This window comes from Postia placenta (genome assembly GCF_002117355.1).
Source record: "Postia placenta MAD-698-R-SB12 unplaced genomic scaffold POSPLAscaffold_23, whole genome shotgun sequence".
Lineage (NCBI taxonomy): Eukaryota > Fungi > Basidiomycota > Agaricomycetes > Polyporales > Adustoporiaceae > Rhodonia > Rhodonia placenta.
The window spans coordinates 141795-164029 of record NW_020169854.1 but is presented as its reverse complement, the minus strand read 5'-3'; the positions used below and the strand labels follow the sequence as shown (position 1 = coordinate 164029).

At 54.4% G+C, this 22235-nt stretch overlaps 5 protein-coding genes across 5 annotated transcripts; 2 read left to right on the top strand and 3 right to left on the bottom strand.

The window, feature by feature from the left end:
- Nucleotides 1–68: 68 nt before the first annotated feature.
- On the bottom strand, nt 69–4937 carry POSPLADRAFT_1160067 (hypothetical protein; the record flags this gene model as incomplete). Its single annotated transcript, XM_024487496.1, has 19 exons — nt 69–405; nt 459–598; nt 648–714; nt 781–1249; nt 1305–1508; nt 1562–1772; nt 1833–1862; nt 1913–1991; nt 2039–2066; nt 2121–2205; nt 2257–2566; nt 2618–2805; nt 3279–3361; nt 3414–3435; nt 3484–3591; nt 3637–3871; nt 4337–4587; nt 4639–4737; nt 4785–4937. 19 exons carry the CDS (start codon nt 4935–4937, stop codon nt 69–71), a joined length of 3099 nt encoding a protein of 1032 aa, XP_024333229.1.
- A 3755-nt stretch (nt 4938–8692) lies between these two features.
- On the top strand, nt 8693–11050 carry POSPLADRAFT_1076584 (hypothetical protein; the record flags this gene model as incomplete). The annotated part of the gene is made up of 11 exons (XM_024482931.1): nt 8693–8866; nt 8919–8985; nt 9048–9181; nt 9238–9344; nt 9417–9506; nt 9571–9995; nt 10052–10165; nt 10220–10326; nt 10377–10510; nt 10575–10707; nt 10761–11050. 11 exons carry the CDS (start codon nt 8693–8695, stop codon nt 10896–10898), a joined length of 1623 nt encoding a protein of 540 aa, XP_024333228.1. The 3' UTR covers nt 10899–11050.
- Nucleotides 11051–11139: 89 nt separating this feature from the next.
- On the bottom strand, nt 11140–13400 carry POSPLADRAFT_1160028 (hypothetical protein; the record flags this gene model as incomplete). Its single annotated transcript, XM_024487490.1, has 11 exons — nt 11140–11256; nt 11317–11434; nt 11604–11657; nt 11714–11831; nt 11895–11983; nt 12063–12533; nt 12616–12705; nt 12761–12867; nt 12921–13054; nt 13110–13176; nt 13242–13400. 11 exons carry the CDS (start codon nt 13398–13400, stop codon nt 11140–11142), a joined length of 1524 nt encoding a protein of 507 aa, XP_024333227.1.
- Nucleotides 13401–16308: 2908 nt separating this feature from the next.
- On the top strand, nt 16309–18340 carry POSPLADRAFT_1159780 (hypothetical protein; the record flags this gene model as incomplete). Its single annotated transcript, XM_024487456.1, has 11 exons — nt 16309–16408; nt 16464–16583; nt 16742–16925; nt 16988–17113; nt 17136–17140; nt 17191–17279; nt 17312–17494; nt 17550–17739; nt 17793–17874; nt 17931–18194; nt 18259–18340. The coding sequence occupies 11 exons, from the start codon at nt 16309–16311 to the stop codon at nt 18338–18340; spliced, it is 1425 nt and encodes a 474-aa protein (XP_024333226.1).
- Nucleotides 18341–18385: 45 nt separating this feature from the next.
- On the bottom strand, nt 18386–21812 carry POSPLADRAFT_1175160 (hypothetical protein). Its single transcript, XM_024488330.1, has 7 exons — nt 21473–21812; nt 20734–20914; nt 20519–20682; nt 19679–20463; nt 19485–19620; nt 18856–19424; nt 18386–18794 (listed from the first exon to the last, which is right to left on the bottom strand). The coding sequence occupies exons 1-7, from the start codon at nt 21636–21638 to the stop codon at nt 18690–18692; spliced, it is 2106 nt and encodes a 701-aa protein (XP_024333225.1). The 5' UTR covers nt 21639–21812; the 3' UTR covers nt 18386–18689.
- Between the last annotated feature and the right edge of the window lie 423 nt (nt 21813–22235).

Here is a 22235-nt window from a genome sequence, read left to right as displayed (position 1 = left end):
CAACGAGATGTGAACACGACCATTGTGAAAATAATGAGACAAACAACAACAACCAGAGAGATTCCACATCACGAGACATCACCAGGAACCTTCTCGTGCGCCTTTAGCCACCCGCCAACCTCCCAGTTGCCAGCTGGATTGTAGACGTCTCTTCCGCGTTGCGCAGCATCGACCACCCCGCGCAGGATAATCTTCAACCGCTTGAAATCGATCGGCTTCAAGATCCAGCCATCAAATCCAAGCTTGAAGAGCTCTTCTCGCTGATCCTCGAACAAAGACGCCGAGACCGCAAAAATGGGTATACGCCCGTTGAGCTTGTGGGAAATCCGATGAAGCCCGACCTGCCGCTCCTGCTCTATCTGACGGATTCGTTGTGTGGCCTCGAAACCATTAAGCAGGGGCATTCTAGGAGAGAATGTAAGCACCGCGTGTACGCATAGCTTGGATATTCGACATACTGTAGATCCATGAGTACGCAATCGAACTCCCAGTCCGATTCAAGCATTTCTACACCCTCCTGACCATTCGTGGTGTTCACAACGTTATGTCCGTCCAGTGACAAACGTTTGGCCAGTATCATCCGGTTGATATCGTTGTCCTATGAGTGTGTCAATTTTTTTTCCGTGAGTATAAATCGCGATACAGACCTCGACAATGAGCAAACGAAGTTTGGCGCTATATCCACTGTCAGATCTTGAACTTCGTGATGTCGCACTGCGACCAGATGCCCCAGATCTGCGACCGTTCGGTGGCTTCCCATGAGGAGAGGCTTGGCTAGACCGTCGGGATATTACTACTGCCGTCGAGTGTTCATTGAGAAATGGGCCGCGAGCGGGGGAACCGGCACGAAAATTCTGACTTGATGTGACACTAACGTCATCGCCAGTAATGGAAAGCGATGGTGTGTTGAATCCGGTCATCTGCATCTTGTCACTTTCGTGGAGTGAGGCATTGTCATTGTCTTGCGGACGTGGAGAACCATGTTTCTGGATACTGAGGTGATGGGAGGACAGTGCTTCTACCAGATTGTCAATCTGGTCTTCACGAGCAGCTGCGCTGCTATCACGAGACTCCCGATGCGATCCGCCGGCTGAACGGGATTCAGACGGGGATGACGGAGCCGTACCTTCGACTTCCGTAGAGAATGGAATAAGGAACGAGAAGCGACTGCCTTCATTGATCTTGGAATCAACTCGGAGTTGGCCACCAAGCTGCTCCACGATCCGTGCAACCACGGCCAGACCTAGACCTATCGATGGTATCAATCAGCGATTGGAACAGGCACTCTAAATGACAATGTTTACCAAGGCCTTGGGTAGGCGTTCTCTGTTCTGTGCTCTCTACTTGCTCGAACTCTCTAAAGATACACTCCAGTCTCTCAGCAGGAATACCACAACCAGTATCCGACACAATGATTTCCACTGCAACGTTCTCCGCGGTTCTGAGACCCATGGGCTCATCAAAGGCACGGCATTCAACGGAAATGTATCCGTGCTCGGTGTATTTCACTAGAAGAATGGCTTGTCATGAGTCGGAAACGGTACGAGGAGACGACACGTACAAGCGTTAGCGGTTAAATTCGCAACGACGGTGCGGATTTTCCGAGCGTCTCCCACAACCATTCTTGGACTATTCGCGACGTCCAACCTGAAACCAAGGCCTCGACGAACAGCCTCATTTCGATAGAGTACGACTGCGTCCTCGATTGCGCGATGCAAGTTGAAGACTTCGTTGAAGAATGTTGCATTGCCACTCTCGAGGCGAGTCAGATCCTGGAAGTCGTCCGATGATTGGTCCATATGCCGAGAATGTCGCAGACCAATCATACATACCAGTAAATCATTGATCGTGAATAATAAGCTCTGCAGAGATATTAAGGCGGTGCTCGTGATGAGATCATCTCTAAACTCACTTTTGATGCAGCGTGCGACTGGCTGAGATTCTCGCGAGTCTCGGTGTCCAAGGAACCATTGAGTGCGAGCTCCAGATAACTTCGTCTCGTGAGAGTCATGTACGGTGGCAAACTAAGTACGCTTACTTTATGATGTGGTTGAGAGGAGTGCGGACTGGATCCGGAATACTTAATGTTTATATCAAACTAGCAGCATATAATCACTCACCTTCGTGACTGGCATTTGATAACAATAGGTTGGTCAATTTTGTGGTTTGCAATGCGTTTTCCTTTTGCCGCCAGACTTCGATAAACTAGAGGATGTCAGAAGTGTGACCTATGATCAATTCGACACAACTGCCAACCTTCCCGTAAACGAGGGCGAGAACGCCGGCGGTCTCTAGATGCTCGTCTGACCACGCACGAGAGCGTCCGGCCACAGTTTCTGACCATGTTCGGAACGACGCTCGTGGCTCGAGCACGCTCTGTTCGCCGTCCTTATACGGTCGGCCGGCCCACCGGACCTGCTTCGGCTGTCCCTTGCGTAGGAAAGCGATGAAGTCTCGTCCCCCTGCAGACAATGGGACATAGAGAAGACCTGCGATGACCTCCAGGCCCGTCGTCAGTTGTAAATCTGGATAATCCTGCGTCACCGCCTGCGAGACCTGAATAGTGCTACACAAAGCGTCAGCCGTGGCTACCCGTGATATCAGGTATGGTACCTACTTGAACTGCTTCAGGCGCAAGTACTCCGCCACGATGAGTATTTCCTGCCCATGCTGGTTTGGACCCAAGATCTTTGCTCCTTCGCCAATAACGAGAACACCGTGATCTGCGTCGAAAAGGCCAAGAAGGTCATCAGCGTTCGATACAATGTACCCAGACGGGTGCTGGTCGGACGGCATTGTATTGATCTGCAATGCGGAGCATGTGAACGACCACTTCGGCGGAGGATAAATGCCGGTAAGGTACCAGTTTGCGGGTGTGGAGACGCTGCGCGTAGCTGAGTCGCTCGACGTTGCGCGAGATGGACTGGCTCAAGAGACGAAGCATCTGTCTGACGGGGAAGGAGACTCGCATGCCGTGCGGCCCATACGAATGGCACGCTACAAGGCCCCACAGTTGACCAAACGCGATGATTGACTGTATCATCGTGAATCATGAATGGCAGTGCGGCTCCACAGGGCTCATTCGCACTTACAACCGACATTGAAGCACGGACACCCATGTTCTCGAGGTCTACGAAGAGAATCAGCTGGAGCATGGAGAAAATGGGTGAATACCAACACTTGAGGTGTATCGGGCTCATGGCACGTAGGTAACAATGCGTCATGTCCTGCCAAGACGGTAAGACGCAATACTGAAACGTAGGCGGAAGCGTACATACCAAAGGCGTCTGAAGGTCTTGCTTACTCCTGACAACCAAGCGAGCCGTGGGCTGTCCCCGATCATACAGAAGGCGGACCTTGTCTAGAAGCGCAACATGAGATCTCAGCGCCGTATTCCAGCAAAGACGACCTACTAAGGGCGTACAGATGCCGCGCCTACCCATCGCTCAACACAATATCCGCTCGATATATATTGTAGCTCACCTGCGCCGGGATATCAGATGCCGGAAAATGCAAGCCCCCAAACAGGTCATGCGTCTGCTTCCAGTCAACCAGCTCCGCGACGACCTGCCCGTTCCACAACTCGTCGAACTGGTACACCAGCACCCGGTGAAACTGCGTTAGGTCCTTGATCACACCCGCAACGACCTTCAAGAACGCGTCCAGGTCCGGTGCCGCACCCAGCTGCTCGTTGATCTGCGCCATTACCGCGAACACGTCCATCATGCCCATCGCACCCGTCCCCCGCCGTCTGCGCGAGGGCCCACCGCGCCGCGCGCCGGACGAGGAGCTGGCCGGCGACAGCACGTTGTCCAGGATGCTTCGACGCGTCCGACGCAGGCGCTCCAGCGCAAGCAGGGGCTTCGCGCGGCTGGTCGTGCTCTCTAGTATCTCCTCCGGGCTCGGCATGTACTCGTCGGAGCCCGTATAGTTGTACGCCGAACTCTCCTGCGATGGAGTTGGCGACATGTCCGCCTGCGCGGCGGACACGGATGGATCGCTAGCAGTGAGACTCGGCGTCGAGGCGGCAGGTGTAACCAGCCGATCCTGCAAGCTCCCTGAGCCGGAGGACACAAGCGTCCGCCCAGAGCTAACACTCGCCGAGTTCATCGAACCGGTCGAATGAGTCCCGTCCGAGGGTGACGAGATGCCCGACTGGTACGATGAGCTGTCGTCCGAGAGTAGTGGTGGGTAAAGGGGATTAAATGTGTCCCGCTCTAACTCGAACTCGAGGATGATTAGATTACGGTGGTTTGTCCCATTATGTGTGCTGCTGTCTTGTGCATTCGACGCCATGTTCTCTGGTGCATTCATCTGCGGCCGATGCGCTGCGCACCAGCATGTCCAGCTACGCCGACCCTCCGGGTCGGCTGACATACTTTCCGACAGCACGGTGCCCGGTTCTCCCCAACCACTAAGCATGAACACATGCACATTCTCTGCTTGCTCTTCGGCGGAGAGTGTTGTGTCATTCAAATATTGTATGTTGTCGAATAGCACGTCGCTCTGGTGATCTGGTAGCGTCCGACTGAAACACTCGAGCGAAAATAGGTGTGGAGGAGATAGACCCAGCAGCTCGGTCGAATTCTATAAAAATCAGATCAAATAACAACAGACGTAGTCACAAGGCGTAGTCACCTCGGAGACTTGCCGTACTTCTAGATTCCCCGTTTCTTCGTTTTCTTCTACCGCAATCAGGACGCCGAACCCTTGGACAGCCCCGGGCGTACGGATAGGCTACGACCTCGTGAGGGTACATTCTTGTAATAATCGAGCGACTATACCTCGTCCTCGCATCTCGACAACTTTCCTTCCCTCCCAACAATCAGGTGGTGTCCATTTTTGTCCTCAATGTGCTGATGTCGGAAAGATATTCGCGGCTCCTCTGAGGCTATAGAACTCGAGATGCTTCCTGTACCGGTTCCGACGCCGTTCATTACGGACCGCGGCTGCCGGTCGTCCTGTGTCGACGGCATTTGCACGACATTCAATTCTTCCTGAGCGGGTGCTGTCCGTGGTGAGTCGGCACCGTCCCCGTGTCTGGGGCTCGCACGGCCGCGCGATGTGGAGCCAATCGATCGCGAGGTCGTCGTCGACAGCGCCGAGTCCACCTGTCGCGGCGGCAGATGCACGATTCCTGAGTGCGAAAAGTGCGCATGAATACCTGCGTCGGACTCCATGTCTGCCGTGACTGTGTCTGAGGCCACTGGCAGTAGGTCCACTGCATCTGTGAACGCCTGCGACACAACCTCCGCGAATTGAGGGGGATGACGCGTCTTGTAATCGAGCAGTCGATCTTCCGCATCCGCCACACCCCTTTCCGCGGCACTGTACAAAACGGGCTCTTCCGCGGGTCCGCTCATGAGCGGTGTCAGAGGCGGCGAGTGCTGAGCCGAGCGCGGCGCGGGAACACCGCTCCCGAGCGCGGTGGAGAAGGTTCGGGGTGACAACGGGTTCTGGTCAGGAGAGAAATCGCAGAAGTTGGGTGAGGGCGGCCTGCGCCTCGAGCGTGTGTCCGTGTCGGGGGTCTGCGTAGAGGTCGACTCGGTTGGCAAGGTCATCGAAGGCGATGGAGAGACGACGCCTGGCCTGCTGGTCGAGCGCTGCAGGGGCTCGTGGGAAGTCGCATCTTTTTGGGCAGCCGCTTCTGCAGCAAAGGCTCTTTACGAATACGGAGGATCATCGAGCGTGCAATACTCACCAGCGCCCGAACCCGTCTTCTGCCCTGCTCGAGGCTTGATTCCATTCAACAAAGAGCGCACCGGGTAGACATAGGAGGCAGAACTAGATGCGGAGAGCTGGTTCAAACGTTGAACATCGTCTTCAGACATGGACCAGTCGGTTACGGGAGAAAGCCGGGGGGAGGCAATGGGCGGGGAAGTAGGCCTAGGATCATCTGCAATATGGCCGTATGCCAAAACGGCGTAGTGTCTGCGCTGCCTCTTGGCACGTGAGGACCGGCCGGCTGGCGTATTGCTCGCGGTGTGTCGCTGTGCACTCGTGCGACGTGCCCTAAACGGTCCGGGAAGGCGCGCCTGGCCGTCGACGATGAGCAGGAGGTAAAAGCAGTCGAAGTACGATCGATCCCGACGACCTCGTCGCCCGTAGAAAGAGGCGGCGGATATGCTTTCTCGGTGTCTCGATCGCTTTCGGCAATCGATCAGTTTGTTCCCCGTCTTCGGAAGCAATATTCTTGTGAAATTGAACGAGGTGATGGCGAAAGTTGTAACAAGAGATATCATTACTAATAAGTTACTGCCGATGGGTGGTAAACTCAGACTCGGCAGTCCTACCCCTTGCTAGCGGGAACATACTTAAATCCAGACATCTCTCGCAAACACGAAGAATCTGAAAGGATGCACAATGTGAGGAGACAATATGCTTGCCATTCATGGAGAGAACCAACGAGGACGGCATACGCAGGATCTGGAATCGAGCTAACCATATACAGACATGGATGACAGCCAATCTATATCTAATATATGGAATCATAGTCTGCGTTGCTAACCATTTACGGACATGGTTGACATATCTATATATGGTCTGCCGGAAAGCGCTTTATCGGATATCGCCTTATGTCCCAAAAAGGAATTTTCGGCTGCAGCTTGCTGCCTTTAGTATCGACTTCGACCTTCCTTCTGCATCCTGTGCTAATATTTCATGTGTCATTATGCACTATCCTTGTTATTAGTATATTTACCGCAAGAATTATATTATGTACTGCAGCCCGATCCCATTAGACAAGCAGTTTCAGGCAGATTTGGGGCCTCTAATCGAACTACATACATACTAGAATTTACCAGAACGCTATATACAATGAACAGAACACATAGTGCAGTATAGCAGCACAAAACACCCTCAATTACGCTGTGTACAGTGTCGCAGCGTGCTCTTCCTGCAAACCGGACCATGTTTCATGAAGACTAGAGAAAATTGGACATATCCTTAATTCGTGTCGTCATCCTGGTAGCGAGACATCTCTCGCAGTAACGCAGAATCACAACAAATATGGCTGCGACAGATACTACAAGTGACACTGACGCCATGTCGATGTAGGTGAAAAGATTATGAGATGCAAGCAAGCGAAAAGAGATGCGACCTGAGTATCCGGCGGAGATCCACTCGAAGCAAACGCAAGTAACCATTGGCACATCTGGTAGATAATTACGTCAAGCTAGATTGAAACTGGGTAAAAGCTATCAACCCAAAGAGATGCAAGAATCACACAGGTGGAATAGTGCACGTTGTAGTCAAATAATTCGAAGGTTTTAGATCACAGACGTGATGCGCAAGGTAACGAGACGAAGGACAGGCTCGTTTGTCATCTAGACGTTAGCATTCTGCCGTCTGCGGCCAAGGAGCCGTCGAGGCAGGAGACGCGCGTGAACGCGGTCGATCGTAGCATAGTCGCCGCGGTGCGTATGCACACGTCGCCTTCGCACATTCGAAGATCTACCCCGGACCTCTAACCCCATGGAGTTGCAATCCTCTCCTCGACCGCACCCGCACGGGAGAAGTTTCGGCGTGCGGCGTCCTCACGGCTCAAAATAAGCGAGATAGCTCCCGACACCAGCACGCCTACACGGCGACAGAAGCGTAACCTTCTCAACGGGCCCTTGTCCATAATTACAACTCAGATAGCAACGCTACGCGGAGAGCCAGCATTCATAGTCCGGGCGTAATGAAGACTGCTCACAGACTGATCGGCCTGCCATGTTTCCGTAACGGTGTCCGACCATCGCCCGAAAGCAAATAGCGTATGTATCGTAGCTCCCGCGTGGTTGTGGCGAGCCATTGAAATCACACGTCTACTGCACTGAGCGAAGACCGCGTCGCAGATCCCGCGACAGCATCCACATCTCGCAAATAAGCCGCTTCTTTTCCTGTCGCGGTGGCAGGGACCATTTGAGCGGCGTGCAACGTTGTTGAAGGGGCGCGTAACGGAAAACGAGCATTAAATTTACATGTGCACTCACCGACTTTCCACTGCGTCGGGCAAGAACAGACCGATGAGTCTGGCGCTGTGAAGGCATTCTCGAACGGACCATGCTAAGGGACACGACATGCGTGCGATACGGGTCTCTGAGCCATCATCGAGGAGAGTCGAGTCCTGCCCGTTTGTGACAATGGTTATAACGTACCGGGTTCCGCACTCACACGAGGAAACCCCAATTCTCGTCAGTTCGAGACTTTCTCCGTGCGTGCCGCTCGATGGGCGCTGTGGTATGCAGAAGCAACTGCAGCCGCCGCCACGATTTTTCAGACGCCCACACTGTGTCGCCGCGCAACAAACCTGAAGCAATCAGGCGACTCATTAGCAATGAATGTATGAGACCTGCAACAGAGACGGCCTTTGCATAGGGAACACCAACCAAATAGGTGATAAGTGACAGGGAATCGGAGAACAGTATGAGACGGTCGGCCGAGCGGTGCCGGCGTTCCGATTCAAAGATGACGCCGCGGCATGTCGTCTGATAAGTTTCAAGTCGAGCATCTCATCCACGGCAGACACGGCTCACAACATTCGGAGTCATGTAAGCCTTAATTGTATCACAGGGTGCATTCGTGCACCCTGGTTTTCCGAACTATCTCGTCGGCGTGCCGGTCCCCAGCTCGCCAATCTGTTTCCCTCTTCCTCTCACGACCTCACGACTTCACGCTCGGCCAGGCGACGAGCCAGCACACGCACAGGATGGACCCTGTAGACAGCCAGAGTACGACGACCGAGGTGCATGTCGCTGCCGCCGGCACTGACGCGGACGCCCAGGGCCAGGAGAAAGTCGACGCGCCCAAGCCAGCAGCCAAGCTAGACATAGAGCATGCGGTGGTTCAAGACGACCCACGCCAATGGCCCAAGACTCGAAAAGTACGTTGGATTTGCTTAGTGTGAGCGGAGCAGATGGTTTAACGGCGGGCAGTATGTTATGGTCTCTATGATCTCAGCGGCGGCTATGATTGCGGGATTGGGAGCGAATATCTATAATCGTGCGCTGCGCTTATGCAGAGTCTACTTTGACGTGTGGGCGACTGAGCGTTCCTTCCTCCAGCTGCCATTGCACAGATCGAATCTGATCTTCATGCAACCCCCAGCCAGCTTAGTCTGACGCTCTCCCTTTTTATCCTTATTCAAGGCGGATTCCCCCTTATATGGAGTGCAATTAGTGAGATACGAGGGCGCAAGGTTTGCAACTTGGGGAACAGTATAGTCAGGTCGCAAAGACTGACCGTCTCCCATAGGCAGTGTACTTGGTCTCAATATCCGTCTGCACGATCGGCTGCATTGTAGCAGCGACAGCAAAGACTATCAACGTGCTCATTGGCATGCGATGTCTACAGGCAGCCGGGTCAGTTTCCATGATCTGCGTCTTTCTAAGCTAGCCCTCTGACACAAAAGTACGTCTTCGTGACTGGCAAAGCTCGAGTGCGGTAATATCCATCGGAGCCGCCACTTTGGCGGATCTATACGACCCACATGAGCGGGGAACGATCATGGGTATCTACTACTGGTACGTTCAGGATGTAGTTTGACTGGTCGAGGATATTCACGACGTCGCACGTCTTAATGAACAGTGCTCCTCTACTTGGCCCGTCGCTTGGGCCCATCCTGGGTGGTGTCCTAACGCAAGGCTTCAACTGGCGCGCTACGTTCTGGTTCCTTGCCATTTTCACCGGTCTTTGCACCATCTCCTTCATCTTCTTCCGAGACACCTTTCGGCGGCAACGCAGCATGATTTACCAGACTGCGCTGAAGCGCCTCATGGAGGCCGAGGCGAAGAAGGCTACCGAGAAGCAGCAGACATTGTCGGAGAAAGAGACGGTTGTCGGCCAGCAGAACGACGAGGACCGCAAAAGTGATCGAGACGTAGAGGCGCAGACGCAGACTGACGCTGTGCCAATCAAAGAGCTGAAGCTGTCTCTCAAAGATGTCAACCCGATTGGCCCCATTGTTCATGTCCTCCGTCGCCTCAATAATCTTGTCGTCCTGCTTGCATCAGGTGAGTCTCAAGTCCTCGCGGCATAGACACATCTCAACAGTGGTGCCGCGACGAAGGTCTGCTGTTCGCGTTCAACTACAGTATAACGTACACCGCCTCGCGAACGCTAGCTAATGAATATCACTACGACGCACTGAAGATCGGACTCGTCCTCCTTGCCTATGGCATAGGTACATTTTGAACAGTATATCTATGCTCGAGCTGCGCTGATACCTAACCCCCAGGCTGTCTCTTCGGCAGCATCCTTGGCGGGCGCTACTCCGACTACGTCTTCCTCAAAGTAAAGGCCCGACACGGCGGCAAGAGCTACCCGGAGGCACGCATGTGTACAGTGGCATCCCCTGCGGCATGTCATGCTTATCCTTCATTCTCGCCACACAGATGCGCCTGCAGAGCACCATGGTCCCCATGATCTTCTTCCCGCCCTCCGTCGTCGCATACGGCTGGGTGTGTGAGGAACACGTCAGCGTCGCCGCAGTCTGCGTCATGTTGTTCCTTGCGGGCTTCTTCCAGATGTACGTGAGACCGCCTATGCGTGTGTGAGAGCGCGTGCCAACATTCACTGCCCACGCTTCGCAGATCCATCTATTCCAGCACCTTGGCGTATATCGTAGATGCCAATGTAGGTCGCTCATCGTCAGCGGTAGCGTCTAACAGCTTCTTTCGCGGCCTTTTCGCCTTCGTCGCTACCGAAATCGCCGTCCCGTTGCAGGTGAGTGGTCCCGGCGTCGCAAATATGCGGACAGCGTGTTGATCTCTTGGTAGACCTCTATTGGAGATGGTGGTCTCTACTCTATGTGGGCAGGCATCATGGTTCTCTCCGAGCTCATGCTCTTGCTCGTGTGGTGGAAAGGCGGCCAATGGCGCGAAAACGCCATTGCGAGAGAGACACGCCAGTCGTAGTCATACCTCAGCAAGTCACCACGTCGGATCTCCCTGCGGAATATAGACATAGATTTATGACTTTTGGTTTCACTGACGACTTGTCGGATGCTCGTGGAGAATACAATTGTATTACACACATATTATAATACACGATCGTCTATAAGTAAAATATCCAAACTCTATCGTTACGTCGCCCTGTCCGGACAGTGGCGACGGGTATTCCGAAGCGTAATTTTCACCGCGTTATGGCCACAAGGCGTCAAGCTGACTTCTCGCGCCACTGGCCGCCCTTCCACCAGACGAGCAGGATGAGCAGCTCAGAAACTACCATCAAGCCAGCCCACATAGAGTACAGGCCGCCGTCGCCGATGGAGTTCTGTGTAAAGAGACCGGTTGAGCAAGCGACGGTCTGCATGCAGCATTTGAGCCTACGCACCTGAAGGGGCACTGCAATCTCCGTAGCAACGAAGCCGAATAGACCTCGAATGCAGCTGTTTGTGGCGACTGCGGTCGACGAAAGGCCTACATTGGCGTCCACGATGTACGCCAATGTGCTGGTGTAGATGCAACTGAGAGATCATGCGTGGATACATCGAGGAGCGCGGAACCGTATCGTCAGCAGCTGCCGTAGGCGGGGATGCGAGGAAGACAGCGCACATCATCAAGAACCCACAGAAGAATAGCATTACGCAGACAGCAGCGACGTGCACGCGCTGCTCGCACACCCAGCCGTAGGCTATAACCACGCAGGGGAAGAACCCCATTGCGAACATTGTGCTCTGCAAGCGCATCTGCACATTCGAGAAGGATTTAATGAGCATGCGGCACGGAACGGGAGAGCAATGCGTAAAGTGCGTGCCTCTGCGCTGCCTTTCCCTCCATGGCTCGCCTTCACCTTCGTCAAGACGTAGTCGGAGTAGCGTCCACCGAAGATGCTACCAAGGAGACAGCCTATAGAGAGTGAGGGATGTATCAGGCGGTGTGCTTCCATCTGTAGAGGGAAAGTGCACTGACCCATCCCGAACGCCAAGAGGACCAATCCGATTTTCAATGCGTCATAGTGATACGCATTGGCCAGCGTGATTGATGCCGTATACAAGATACTATACTCAAACCCGAACAAGAGAGCTGCGGCACACGGCGTCAAATGGGGCACACGACCGACAAACGGGGTATTAACACGTACCAGACGCGAGGATGATCACGACGTTGTTTGGCCGCCGCAGCACCTGCAGCATGGGCCGCACCGGGTTGACGTCTTTTAAGGTAAGCTTCACCTCCTGTGCAGGCATAGAGACTCCCTTCGGCGTATCAGCTTCTGGGATCTCCGCAATCGTAGTGACAGCGGACATCGTATCGTCCTGGGACTCGTGCACAGGATGTTCAGTCTCCGACAGCTTGTTCAACGCATCGACGCCGTGTGCTGGATCTGTTTTGGCATGGGGCGCAAGATCTGGAGTATGCATGGCCTTCTTGAGGGCAGCCTGATACGACATGCTACGCTCATGACGGAACGTATCCACGAAGAAAATGAAGGATACAGCGCAGAGCCCTGTGAAGATGACCAGAAACCAGAACGTCGCACGCCAGTTAAACGCCTGCGTGAGTATGCCACCAATGATGGGTCCGAGTGAGGGGCCGAGCAAGGGAGCACTACGACGATCCAGAGAAGCAGTGAAGGGATTCCCCGATCGTACATGAACACGAGGGTCATCATTAGCGCAAGGAAGCTTACCATAAGTATATGCCCATCATAGTTCCTCTTTCGGCTGGCTCGAAAAGGTCAGCCAGCGTGGCTGCGCCGATGGACACGACGGCGCTCGCTCTAATGAAGGTGAGTATGTTAATTTTTGCGTATTAGCTGAGGGCACTGCACTGACCCTGCAGCTTGCAAACATCGCATGCCTATGAGCACATTAATGGTTTTTGCTATCGCAGAGACCACACAGCCCAAAGTGCAGAGCGAGATAGAGACCAGGTACACGATCTGGGCGATGACTGCTCAGACAATGAACATGTGCCAAATCATCGCATGTTTACCTTGCGACCTTGGATTTCGCTGACCGCACTCCAAAGCACAGGAAACCCTCCCTGGATAAGTATGAAGAGGGACACCGTCAGACTAAGTTGGGAGCTCGTCGCGTGGAGGTCTGCTTCAATCTGGGTAATCGCGGCTTTCACGGGGTAACATTAGACTTCGCCGAGATTCTCTTGTGGTACGCGACTCACGATTGTAGATGTTACCGCCCAAACCAGCAATCATAGCGGCCGCGCAGATCATCACGACCACGCAAAACTGTATACCGAGGGCGCTTAGCTTTATGCTACTTGACCTCTAAGACAAGCAGCGTATGAGGTTACCTTCCGGGCTCTGGACCATTGTCGTGGATCGTCCTTGACGAGAGCATGTTCGATGTCAAGCTTCACCGGCTGTTCTGACAGAGCTTTCTCAAGATTTTGTATATCATCCCCGACTCGTACGGTTTGAATGCTGTCGAGGGTCGCAGTACGGTCGTGCATCGAAGACATAAAGGGCGCTGATGGGCCGCCGTTGCCGACGAAGGAAGTGAGGGAGCGAGTGGCACTGGGCAAAAGTACGCATTCTGCGACGATATTTATGGCAGTAGAGACAGTAGTCCTCAAAATTCCATAGTGAACGTCTTCTCCTACTGGAGCCGCTGTTAGGGCCGGGGCCCGTGTACGTCAAACTGAGCATCACACGAAATGCCGCCGGCCAGGCGTTTTGAGACATAACAATCACCACAATTGAATACTGAGACTATTCTGCCGATGGAACGGCATGGCTGGGAGTCGCAGACAACATAGCACTTTGAAGATCTTTACGTCAGGCTTAGCGAACCCGAAGCGGCGGACTCTGCACGTACAGCGACTCCGCCGCGCTTTGAGTGCAAGGCAAGGTCGTAGAATGAAAAGGCGAAGTGGCGCATCCCTGAAGCAGAACGAACGCTTGCATTGACGATTAGGCGCAGGCCCGCAGGGATCATGGCCGTCAATTCGAAGGCGCAATAGCAAATATCCCGAGGTCCTGCGACTGTGAGCACACACCTACAGGCAAGGCCATCCGGGGTTCCGCCTCCGCGCGCGGTCAGCCCTGCTTCAGAAGCTCGTACGCGCTACATGAGCCTCGAGAATGGATCCGAAACACATCACGGTGCCATGCTGCACTGAGAAGTCGACCGGTTGGCGCACGACTCAAGGCTCGATATCGCCGAGGTTGTCAGTAATAGAAGATCAGAGCACCGTAGGGTTGGAAGAAAATTCGCCGAGACTGCGAGAGTTGCATGATACTCGGGAAAGGGAAGGCAGATGGCCTGCAGGCAAGCTTCACCGAAAGCAGATTCCGACCAGCTATGATCCACGTGGCTGCCCTCACGCTCGCTTGAAATCACTGGCCCGTACTTTTTCCTTACCGTCGTCTGTTGCTCTCGTCGACCGCTTCCAACGTCAGACCTCCGATATACTTGGGCTCGAGTTACGCATGTCACTAGCTTTCGGAACGGACCCTGCAGGCTCGCACTGCCATAAATCTGACGCTCAAGGCAAGCCGATGTTCAAACTCGCCCGCAACGTCAATACCACTTGACCGTCTGGCGACAATTCTTATCTTCACAGTGGAAGCTGCACAAAGCTCAGGCACAATATATCATGTACCTCAGTGGCCCATACGTTGTCGTCTGGGAGTACCAGGACCGAGGCAACCCAGGCGAGTAAACATTCGATAATCATCACGTCTCCGCCTTCTCTATGCAAGAATATACGATTAGAGCGGCTTAGCGACTCCTACTACTTTAAGAACGGGGAGGTTGGTCCGATTCTAAGTCGATGTCCGTACTCTGCCTGTACTGTTTCATGCAGTATTCCTATGCTGTTTGCAAAATGCTATTGTTATAAAAAGTGTCAGCTATGTTTGTCGGATATATCCGAGGCCCTTGAATGCTGCGCTCCAGGAAAGGGCTGTACAAGCTCCTTTACCTCGATCTCAATGCGCATAAGGTCATCCAGGATGAGGCCAAACAAGTCTTTTAAAGAGATATCGACTGGCATAGCACTGCGAGGGTCAATCGCTTCAACGGCTTCAGTGGTCTTCTTCTCCATTTTCGTGTACTGTCACTCACAGAACATATCCTTGGCTGTATCTAAAGGCTCGGTAATTTCTCTGACGGCGACATGAAGATTATTGATATGCGCCTTGATCATGCCGGGATACGTGTAGTCTGTGCATCTTGTCGCAGAATAACTCGTTGATCAACTCGAGCAGCGCCGCGAAGCTTGAATTGATCTCCGAGACCGATTACCCGTCGACAGATGCAACTTCCCGGTTGAAGTCGAAGGCAACTGCAATCCACCGACTTCGAAGTCGTGCATTGGGTATACTTGAAAGGTGCCGTTGACCCGGCGATGGGCTTTGACGGCCGTCTGTGTTATGGCACGAAGCGACTCTCAAGGACGTCTCTCCTGATCTCGCCCCATTACTGCGGGAATTATTGGCAGAAAAAGATCTTCTCGACATTGCAGGAACCAATATTTGAGAGAGGCTACCTCCACGGACGTATGGTCAGAGGTCCTCTGAAATGTAGGCCGAGTGAGTAAAATTGTAGTAGAGAGTATTCGACACGCACGGTGCAAATCTTATGGGTACTCTTATCGTTCAGGTTCTTCGAGTACCCGAGATCAGTAAGCTTCACACACGGACAGCCAGGATTCTCGCCACACTGACGCCTTGATGCATCTAGTTGGTTCATGCATGATGTCCGATGCTGTAGCAGAGTATATATACACAGCGAAGGAAATTGAGCTCGGAACATCCTACTCAAAAGACTGGAGAACCTACCGGCTCGAAATCATCGGTTGCAGTGTGCGCTGGTTCCTATCAACGACCCCTGATACCGTGTGGAGCCTACAGTACCCGTCTGTAGTTAAACTGACTGACAACCTTAGGATGAGACAGTCATGCCCAATAGAGTCGCGACATCCCAAGCGAATACGGGTCCGCAGTCTCTCAGCTTGGCTCATTGACGTGACATAGCATTGGTCGCCCGCTGTATGATGTTTATTTCTATTAACCTCTTATGGCTACGCGATTGCCCCCACAGTCCTCCACGATAGCTTTTGGGAGTGGATGTACGACATCCATTCAGCACAGTCCATTCTTGCTCCCCTGCCCTCTTGCGTGCTCTCTTCGCATCCCATATATTTAAGCATGCCATCCCCCAACCTCTCCGTTACCCATCGCGTCCCCACTTGTGTCACCGCACCCATCTAGTGAACGATGCAGGCATCAGACCCCACACAAGGGCAGCTGGGTGTCCCTTTTGCAACGAGCCATGCTGCATTGGCTGTCGCTGCGGTGACGGTGCTCGCGGCTCTACTGGTTCACGAACTCTCTGCATACACAAAGCGGCGATCTATGCCGCCTGGACCGTTCCGTTGGCCCTTGATAGGGAACACCCTTCAGGTGCCGCAAGTCCATCCATGGCTCACATATTCACGTTGGGCGCGTGTGTACGGTACGTAACATGCACTTCTTGTGAAGAGTATCGAAATGCAACGATATATCCTCAGGTGACATATTTTACCTCGACGCTCTCGGTCAGCACATCATCGTGATCAATAGCGCCAGGGTTGCGCGGGAGCTGCTCGACAGACGATCATCGATCTATTCTGGGAGACCGCATCTCGTATGTGCTGTGTCATTGCGCACGATACCCAAGCTCATGCTCATGCGTTGTTTAGATCATGGCGGGGCAACTGTGAGTACTCAAGGCGGTGCGGGGAGCATTTCCCCTGACAGTGTGGCGCGTTGCAAACGTTCGAAAGGGGCTGACCTTCGCGTAGCGTAGGGGGGGACAGGATGCTCATCATGCAACCTTACGGCGATGAATTACGGCAACAGCGACGGCTCATATCGCAGACCCTCAGTACCTCCACTATCGGGCAATACTATGACATTCAAGAAGCAGCCGCTCGCCGACTCGTACTCGGGGTCATTGACAACCCTAGCTCTCTCGAAGGCCAGATTAAGACGTGAGATCCTCTCCTACCTGACTCCGACAATGCTGAATTATGTTCTGTTGGGAAACGTCCAGGAACATAGCGAGCATTATCATGCTCGTGGTATATGGCTACACGGTCAAGGGCACGGAAGACATGTTCGCTGAGAGGGCGATCCAGGTCGTGGACAACCTCAGCCTGGCAGCAACGCCTGGAATATGGTTGGCGGATATGATTCCTCAGCGCAAGTGATTTTCGGACTGCTCTTACCCTTTCACGCTGCTAAACCATACGCTAGTCAAATATGTACCGTCGTGGATGCCGGGGATTTCGTCCCTCAAGACAGCAAAAGCGTGGCGCAAGCTACTTCATACGACTAATGGAATGGTGTATCAGTGGTGCAAGGAGAATTCGGTCAGACGGCTCCTTGTATTCTTTCTGGGGTGATCAATCATGCTGCTTGTCTCCAGGAAAATGGCACAGCGCACTTGCCTAATCTATGTGCGTCAGTCCTGTCAGACGCGGAGGGCAAGGCGACCCTTCAGCTGGAGGAATCCCTTAAGTGGGTGGCATTTTCCGTTCTAACAGGTGGCCTAGATACTGTCAGTCTATTCTCTACATGTGTTGGTTTGAGCATTTCACCATTGCGCATTGCAGAACATCTCGACAATTATATCGTTCATTCTAGCCATGCTGCGTTTCCCAGATGTGCAGAAGAAAGCACAGGCTGAGATTGATGCTGTAGTGGGAAGCGAGCGGCTTCCGCAAATATCGGACAGACCGTCGCTACCATATATCCGAAGCGTGATTGCTGAGACATACCGCTGGCTTCCCGCTACTCCCCTAAGTATATGCATTTGCGCACGCCCTCGAATTTTGTTTTGATCTTGCATTTCGCAGGTGTCCCACATGCACTGGACGAAGACGATATCTATGACGGTTCCTTCCTGCCCAAAGGCTCGATAATTATGCCGAATGTGTGGTGAGTTCAGGCCGGCTCCTCGCCTCGTTATTATCACAACGCGAACACATCTCCAGGCACATGCTGCATGATCCTAATATCTACCCCGAGCCGGATGCGTTCAAACCCGAGCGCTATGGCGGTAGCGATATCGAGATGAAGAAGGTGACAGACATCGCATTTGGATTCGGCCGGCGCGCATGCCCTGGATTCTATTTCGCTCAAGGCACAATATTTTCAATTGTCGTGACCGTGCTGGCAACGTGCGACATAGTGCCCATCGTCGATAATCATGGGCGAGAGATTATTCCCGATGTCAGATATTCAACGAAGATCATACTGTGAGTGAATACTATCCGGTCTCCTATGCGCCGACGCCTGACTACACAATGCTGGTATGTCTAGTTGCCCTGAGGATGTCAAATGTACATTTCGCCCACGGTCAGAGCAAGCTAAATTGGCGCTCGTCGACACGTGTTCGGACTGATGTCGCTGATGATGGGTTCCTATGTCTCAACTTCAGCATGGCAATCGTTAGAAGACATGTAGAATTGTGTAGATATTGTGCTTTTGTAGACGGAATGCCATGCCACCAATACTGATGGACATGTTCAACATCCACCACTCGCAATGTAACACAACTTAAAGTATCGATATTCAACAAGAGATAGCCTTCGGAAGTGGCCGCAACAAAATAGTATTTGAAAGAGGCACTCATAGTAAACTGCACCTTGAGGTCGGTGTCAGTTGGTAGTGAAGGACACAGTCAGTTGACTGGTGAAGTTATGGGACGCGCTGGCCACCATCTCGACAAAGCATTCACAGCAGTGATTGCATCAGACTCCACCACCGCTCTTTTCGACTGGGATTCTCAGCCTCTCGATCTTCGGCGAGCTGCTTGGAATAGGAGCAAATATGACTTCCCTCAGTTCCGCACAAATCTGTTCCGGACCGGTCAGCACACACATATACTCAGTCACGCCAGTGGCACAGTCCACATACCTCAAGGAACTGATCGATGTCCACAGCAGGCGACTTCGAGAACCCAGCCTCCTCAAGGACGTAGTCGTAGTCCTTGCCGTTGATCCCCGCGTAGCCAGGCAGCCCCTTGACCAGCTCCAGCACCTCCTCATGCCGCAAGCGCGCGTCCGCCTCCGACGCGCCGCTCGCGCGGCTCTTGAATGCCTCGCGCAGCGCCTCCACCTCGCCGGCCTCGAACTGTGCGCGGCTGTACACCATCTCCGGCGCGGCGCGCCGCCTCCGGGCGGGGCCCAGGCCGATCGCGCTCCCGACGCGCGCGAGCAGGCCGTGCGGCTCCGCGGGGGCGGTCGCGGGCTGCGCGCCCGGGGGCAGGCCCATGCTCGCGAGGAAGAGCGTCGCGCTCGCGAGCTCCTCCGCCTTGCGCGCCTTGCCCCAGCCGTGCTCCTCCGCCATGATGTCGACGACGCGCGGGAGCGCATCGAGCGTGGCCTGCGCGTTCAGGAAGGAGAGGCGGCAGCGGCGCGCGATGACGTCGACGGCGGTCTCGGCGTACTCGTGGTGCACGGCGTAGCGGACCTCGGCCTCGATGACTGTCATGCGATCCGTGAGGGTAAGGCAGACGTTCGCAGATTGTGTAAGTTGTGACTTACATGGATAGCCAGGGGCGAGTCGAATGCCGTGCAACGGCCACGCGCTGCCAGTCGGGTGCGCGAATGAACACACCGTCCAGGCGCGGTCCCCGTAGTTGTCCGACAGGTGTTTCGCAACCTCTGTCTCAAGGCCATACTGTGGGCAGAGCAGTTCATGAGGTGCGCGGCGAACACGGCAAAACGGAGGGCCATACCCGCTGAGTCAGCCCAATAAACATGTTCCTGCTCCAGCCGTCGCTGCCCACCAGCCTGAGCCTCTCCGTGACGCACCCGTTCTTCGGCCTGAGGCCAAACACCTCGACGGCCCTGTCGACCGTCTCCTCCGCCATCGCGCGGTACGTCGTCCACTTCCCGCCCGCGATCGTGACCAGGCCGCTATCGCTCACGTGGATCATGTGGTTGCGCACGAGCCCCTCCGTGCTCGCCGCGTTCGGATTGCGCACCAGCGGGCGCAGCCCGGACCACGCGCTCAGCACGTCCCCGCGCCGCACCTTGATGTCCGGGCTCAGGTACCGCCGCACCTCCTCCAGCACCCACCGGATCTCCTCCTCGGGCGCGCGCGGCTCCGTCTCCACCGCCGCGGGCGTGTCGGTCGTGCCCGCGATCGTGTTCCCCTGCCACGGCAGGAAGAAGATCACGCGCCCGTCCGACGTCGCCGGGTCCAGCAGGCCCATCGTGCGCGGGGAGTAGTAGTTCGGGAGCGTGATGTGGATGCCGGAGGACGGCTGCACGATGGGCACGTGCGAGGGGTTGTCCATGGACAATAGGGCATCGGTGAACGGGCCCGTCGCGTTGATGACGCCCTTGGCGCGGACGTCGAATGACTTGCCGGTGAGACGGTCTTGCACGCGTGCGCCGTTGAGCTTGCCGTCATTGTCCTTGTAAAGCGACTGCACTTCTGCGTGGTTAGCAACTGTCGCACCTTGTTGGACAGCCGTCATAACCAACGCGATGTTCATCCTGGAGTCATTATGTTGACCTGAGGAAGAGTGCTAACTTAGCCAGTTGTCGCGCGCGAGCTGTATCTTGTGTACCATCATAGTAGACTAATGCTCCAACCAGCCCGTTCTGGTTGAGCATCGGGAAAGTCTCCAGAGCCTTCCCCTTGCTCATCAAGTACGAAGACTCCATGTTTTCTTTCCCCGCGAGCACGTCGTACATCTTGCAACCGACCCAATAGTATGGGACCTGCCAATATCTAGCGCCCTTCGAATCAGCCATTGTGGTGCTCACACCAGGGACGACGCACTTGTATATTGGCAACATGATCGGCAGCATCGCAGAGAGGTACGGGGCGGTCTGCAGGAAAATGCGGCGCTCGTGGAGGGCCTCGCGTACGAGCTTGTATTGTTCGTAGTCGAGCTCCATTACGGCCTTCTGCAAATAGCGGACGCCACCGTGGACCAGTTTGGTGGACTTTGAGGATGTTCCTAATGGTAACGGGACGGTGTCAGCAAGCGAACATGCACTGCAAGGCCTGTAAACAAAAGGGGTCCACAAGATGCAGTTCGACCTGGATTCCCCCTTGCGCTGCAGGGCCGCTACTGTACCTCTACTGAAGCTATTTCTATCGGCTCACATCAAATGATATGTATGTCCATGTTTTGCGTCGGGCTCCAACTGATAGGAGGCCTAGAATGGGTGCGCCATAGCAGTCTCGAACAATCTCTATGCAAAGCGAGATGCAGACCAGCTCCATACCACGTCCGTGACAAGGCTGATGTCGCGGGGCAGGGGCAGAAGACTGCCATACCTTGCCCGAGCCAGTACAGCTGTGCGATGAGATACGGGTCGCACAAGCGGCGCCTTGCGTCAAGAAGCCCCACAGGGTATAGCTAGCGGTATTTATGGCACGAGGTGCTTATGGCCAAGTCACGAAGCAAATATGCGCACGGTGCAAATATAGAGACGTATTGCGGCACCACAACGTGAGAGCATGAATGGAACAGAAGGTCTCGAAGCGAAGCCTAAAGCCAAGATGCACGAACCTGCACTAAAGTCGTCTCTTTCGACGAGGGCTACTTTCAAACCACGACTTGCTGCATCGACCGCTACACCTGCCCCTGTCGCGCCCCCGCCGACGATCAGCAGGTCATACTCGTACGGATACTCGTCGCCCTCCTGCGTTGCAGAAGCCTTCAAACCGTTGAGCATCTGCTGCCGAGAAGGGGGGGTCCATGGCGGCGGTGGCCTCCGTGTCTCCTTCGTCGACGGAGGATAGGAGGGACCTGAATTGAGGTAGTAATAGCCTCCACCCGCCGCAAGGAGCGTTCCACCCGCCGCAACACCGAGTGTGCGACGAGAGAGAAGAGCACGGCGCAGCGTAGCGGCCCTGGACATAGCTCAGGCCTCAAGAGAATGGCGGAGAGGTGGTGAGCTGGCGGAGCGGAGTTGACTTGAACATTTGGGATGATAAGTTAGGGGGTCCGGTTTTGGGTACAATCCGCCTGGGCGCGGGCAATATGGTGATGCGCTCCCCCAGCAGGCCGCGGCCCGCGGCCCGCTTGGCACCGCGCCTGCCACCCCTTATCCGGCACCGCGCTCAGGGCCCGTTCTCCGGAGCCCACGCATGCTCCCGGGTACCTGCCGGCTGCGTCACGAACATGGGATTATGGCCCCTTCCTATTGGTCAATATCCGGACGGTTTTTGATCGAAAACGCTATACTGCCCATGGCGATTGTACTCAATCTGAACTCTTCTACTAAATCGTAAGTTTGGGTACTCGCATTGCGCAGTGCGCGTGGTGATGA